The 2,381-nt window shown below is 33.4% G+C and overlaps 1 protein-coding gene across 1 annotated transcript in view; it reads right to left on the bottom strand.

Moving 5' to 3' along the window:
- Positions 1-1,624: 1,624 nt before the first annotated feature.
- Positions 1,625-2,381, bottom strand: part of LOC105457590 (RNA-binding protein 25-like) — a 3,632-nt gene continuing 2,875 nt past the window's right edge. Inside the window, exons 2-3 of the mRNA XM_011702340.1 lie at positions 2,006-2,357; positions 1,625-1,766 (exon numbers count right to left, since the gene is read on the bottom strand). Coding sequence (XP_011700642.1) covers positions 1,625-1,766; positions 2,006-2,357 — 494 coding nt within the window. The remainder of the gene's footprint in view (positions 1,767-2,005; positions 2,358-2,381) is intronic.

The raw sequence follows: 2,381 nt of genomic DNA, 5'->3' as shown, positions 1-2,381 counted from the left end.
CTGGAGTTCAGACGTGTGCTCTTCCGATCTATTTTGAAATGAGTATGTGCACATTTTAAAGTTTAGAGTTCATGGACGCTGTATTTTGACTCCTCAAGACCATCCTAATGTTGTTTCGATGTGAAAATATCGCTTAAAAAAAAATTTGAGTTTGAGGAAAAATCACGGTTTTTTTCCAAAAAATTGACTATAACTTTTTTGGACTTTATTTACAAATTCTGATGGCAGATTCTGAAAGAGCAAGAAATTTTACATCAGAAATGATGCTAGAATTTTTTCAAGGCCATTAAAATAAAAAATTAAGCCACTGAAAATTGTTCAAAAAATGTGTTCGCCTGGACGTTAATGGGTTAAAATACATTTTAAAAGTCCACATGAGTTTACAACTTTCCACTCAAATATATTTCTGATTTGAAACTAAAATATGGTTTGGATTAGGATTAGGTTGGATTAAGTTCGTGTTAATGGATGGAACCCCTCTATAGAGGACGGAACATACTGTCTCTACACTTTATAACGCAAAATTAAGTTCCACGTGAGCTTACATTTTATATTTTATAATTTTCCACGTGCAAATATATGTTTTATAACGAATATTTTTTAAATAAATACACATTTATAAAAACAAAAATTGTTATGCATGGCTATGGAGCATGCGCATGTGGTTGCAAGACATGTTCATGTCGCTACATATTGTCGATATGACTGATTTCCTCAACAGTCATCACCTTTAACGATTAATATTTTAGTTTGTGGGGCAGAGCGACGCTTTCTTTCGCCATTCTTTGTTTTCAGAATGAAAGATTCTTTCAGTTATTACGAATGAAAGAAGCTTTATTAACAGTGCAAACGAAAGCTTATCAATATACTTTAATCTTTAAAACAAAACTAAGAGATATTTCGACATTATTCATTCTTATAGTTTGTAACTTAAGAAGTCAATATCTCTTAAACAAAGCGAGCAAATTTCCACTGAAAAATTTTATTTGTTTTGAGGTTCTAAATATTTTAACCTCGGGGATTTAACCTCGGGAGCACCCTGTGCATGTATACAAGGTGAGATATTTACATTGACACATCCAAATATCTTGAAAAATACGCGAGATACGAGAAAATGTTTCAGACAAAAATTGTAGGACATGAAGAGGAATAAATAACGATGAAATCAATTTTACAAAAAAAAAATCGATCTTTTAAGGTCACATGGAGGTCCCTCCACTTTTTTAAGTGGAATGGTATTTTTTTTAAATAATTGATTTCTTTAATTATTCTAAATAAAGAAGTATTATTTTTATTTAAATTAAATAACTTAATCTGTTATATAGAATAGAATTTATTTACTTCAGCATTTTACATATGCCAAGAAGGGACTTGGTTTACAAAAGTTCTTAACCACATTCATCCATCCATACCTTAACCTAGTCTGTCTCTTTTCGACCCTTACGTCTATACCTACAAATAAATACTGCTTCTCTCTTAACTTATCCTTACACCTAATTACAATTATAAATACATTGGTATACTTAACCATTACATTTACATCACAGTTTTTTTACTGCCTTTTATCTTCTTTATCACAATTACTTAGATCTACCGTCTTAACTACCTCTCCCTTTCCTCGATTTTAATCATTATTTATCTCCGTATTCTTGTCATCTCTCATTTCTTTCTCTTTCTCTTTTCTCTTTTTTAATTCCCTGTTTCTAGCCTTCCACAATTTTTCCAAGACTTCCGCTTTCCCCTCATCTAAGTTTTCGTCTAACATTCTACTAATTAGTAGAATGTTAATTCTCGCCTTCATATCCTCTCCTAGTTCTATAAATCACTCTCTTGTTACCTCGCAATCCTCCACATAATGCTCCAGTCTATCCTTCTCTTTTTCGCAAAATACGCACTCCCTAACTGTTTCATTCAACTAATACTTGTTGTCTTCCTCTAAGTTTCCACATCTCAATTTCGCGAATGCCTTTACTCCTCTCCCCCCCTTCGTCTTCCCTAAATTAACCTTTCATAAATATCTTGGCCCTTTCCTCTCTGTCCCTCTCTGTCCTCCTTGTATCTCTGATTATATGTCGCCTGTCCAATTTTTTTTTCTTCCCTTTCTCTTTGCAGCTCCCTTTCCTTTACAATTATTCTTTTCTCTATATTACCCTCCTCCTCTTTCATCCTCTCAATTTCCCTCGAACTCCATCCATATCTATTATAATATTCCTCCATTTCCCTGCTGTACCTGTCCTCCCCATTTTCACTTCTCTTTTCCCACCAATTCCACACCAAACTATCTTTATCTCTTTCTCTGATTTTTCCTTCATATATCACCGCCCTCAGACCCCAGCTTAGTCTCAACTTTTCCATACCTAGTTCCCTCATAATTATATATC

This window comes from Wasmannia auropunctata, unplaced genomic scaffold (genome assembly GCF_000956235.1).
Source record: "Wasmannia auropunctata unplaced genomic scaffold, wasmannia.A_1.0 LD335204.1, whole genome shotgun sequence".
Classification (NCBI taxonomy): Eukaryota; Metazoa; Arthropoda; class Insecta; order Hymenoptera; family Formicidae; genus Wasmannia; species Wasmannia auropunctata.
The sequence above is the reverse complement of the archived record's forward strand: the minus strand, read 5'-3'. Positions and strand labels throughout refer to the sequence as shown.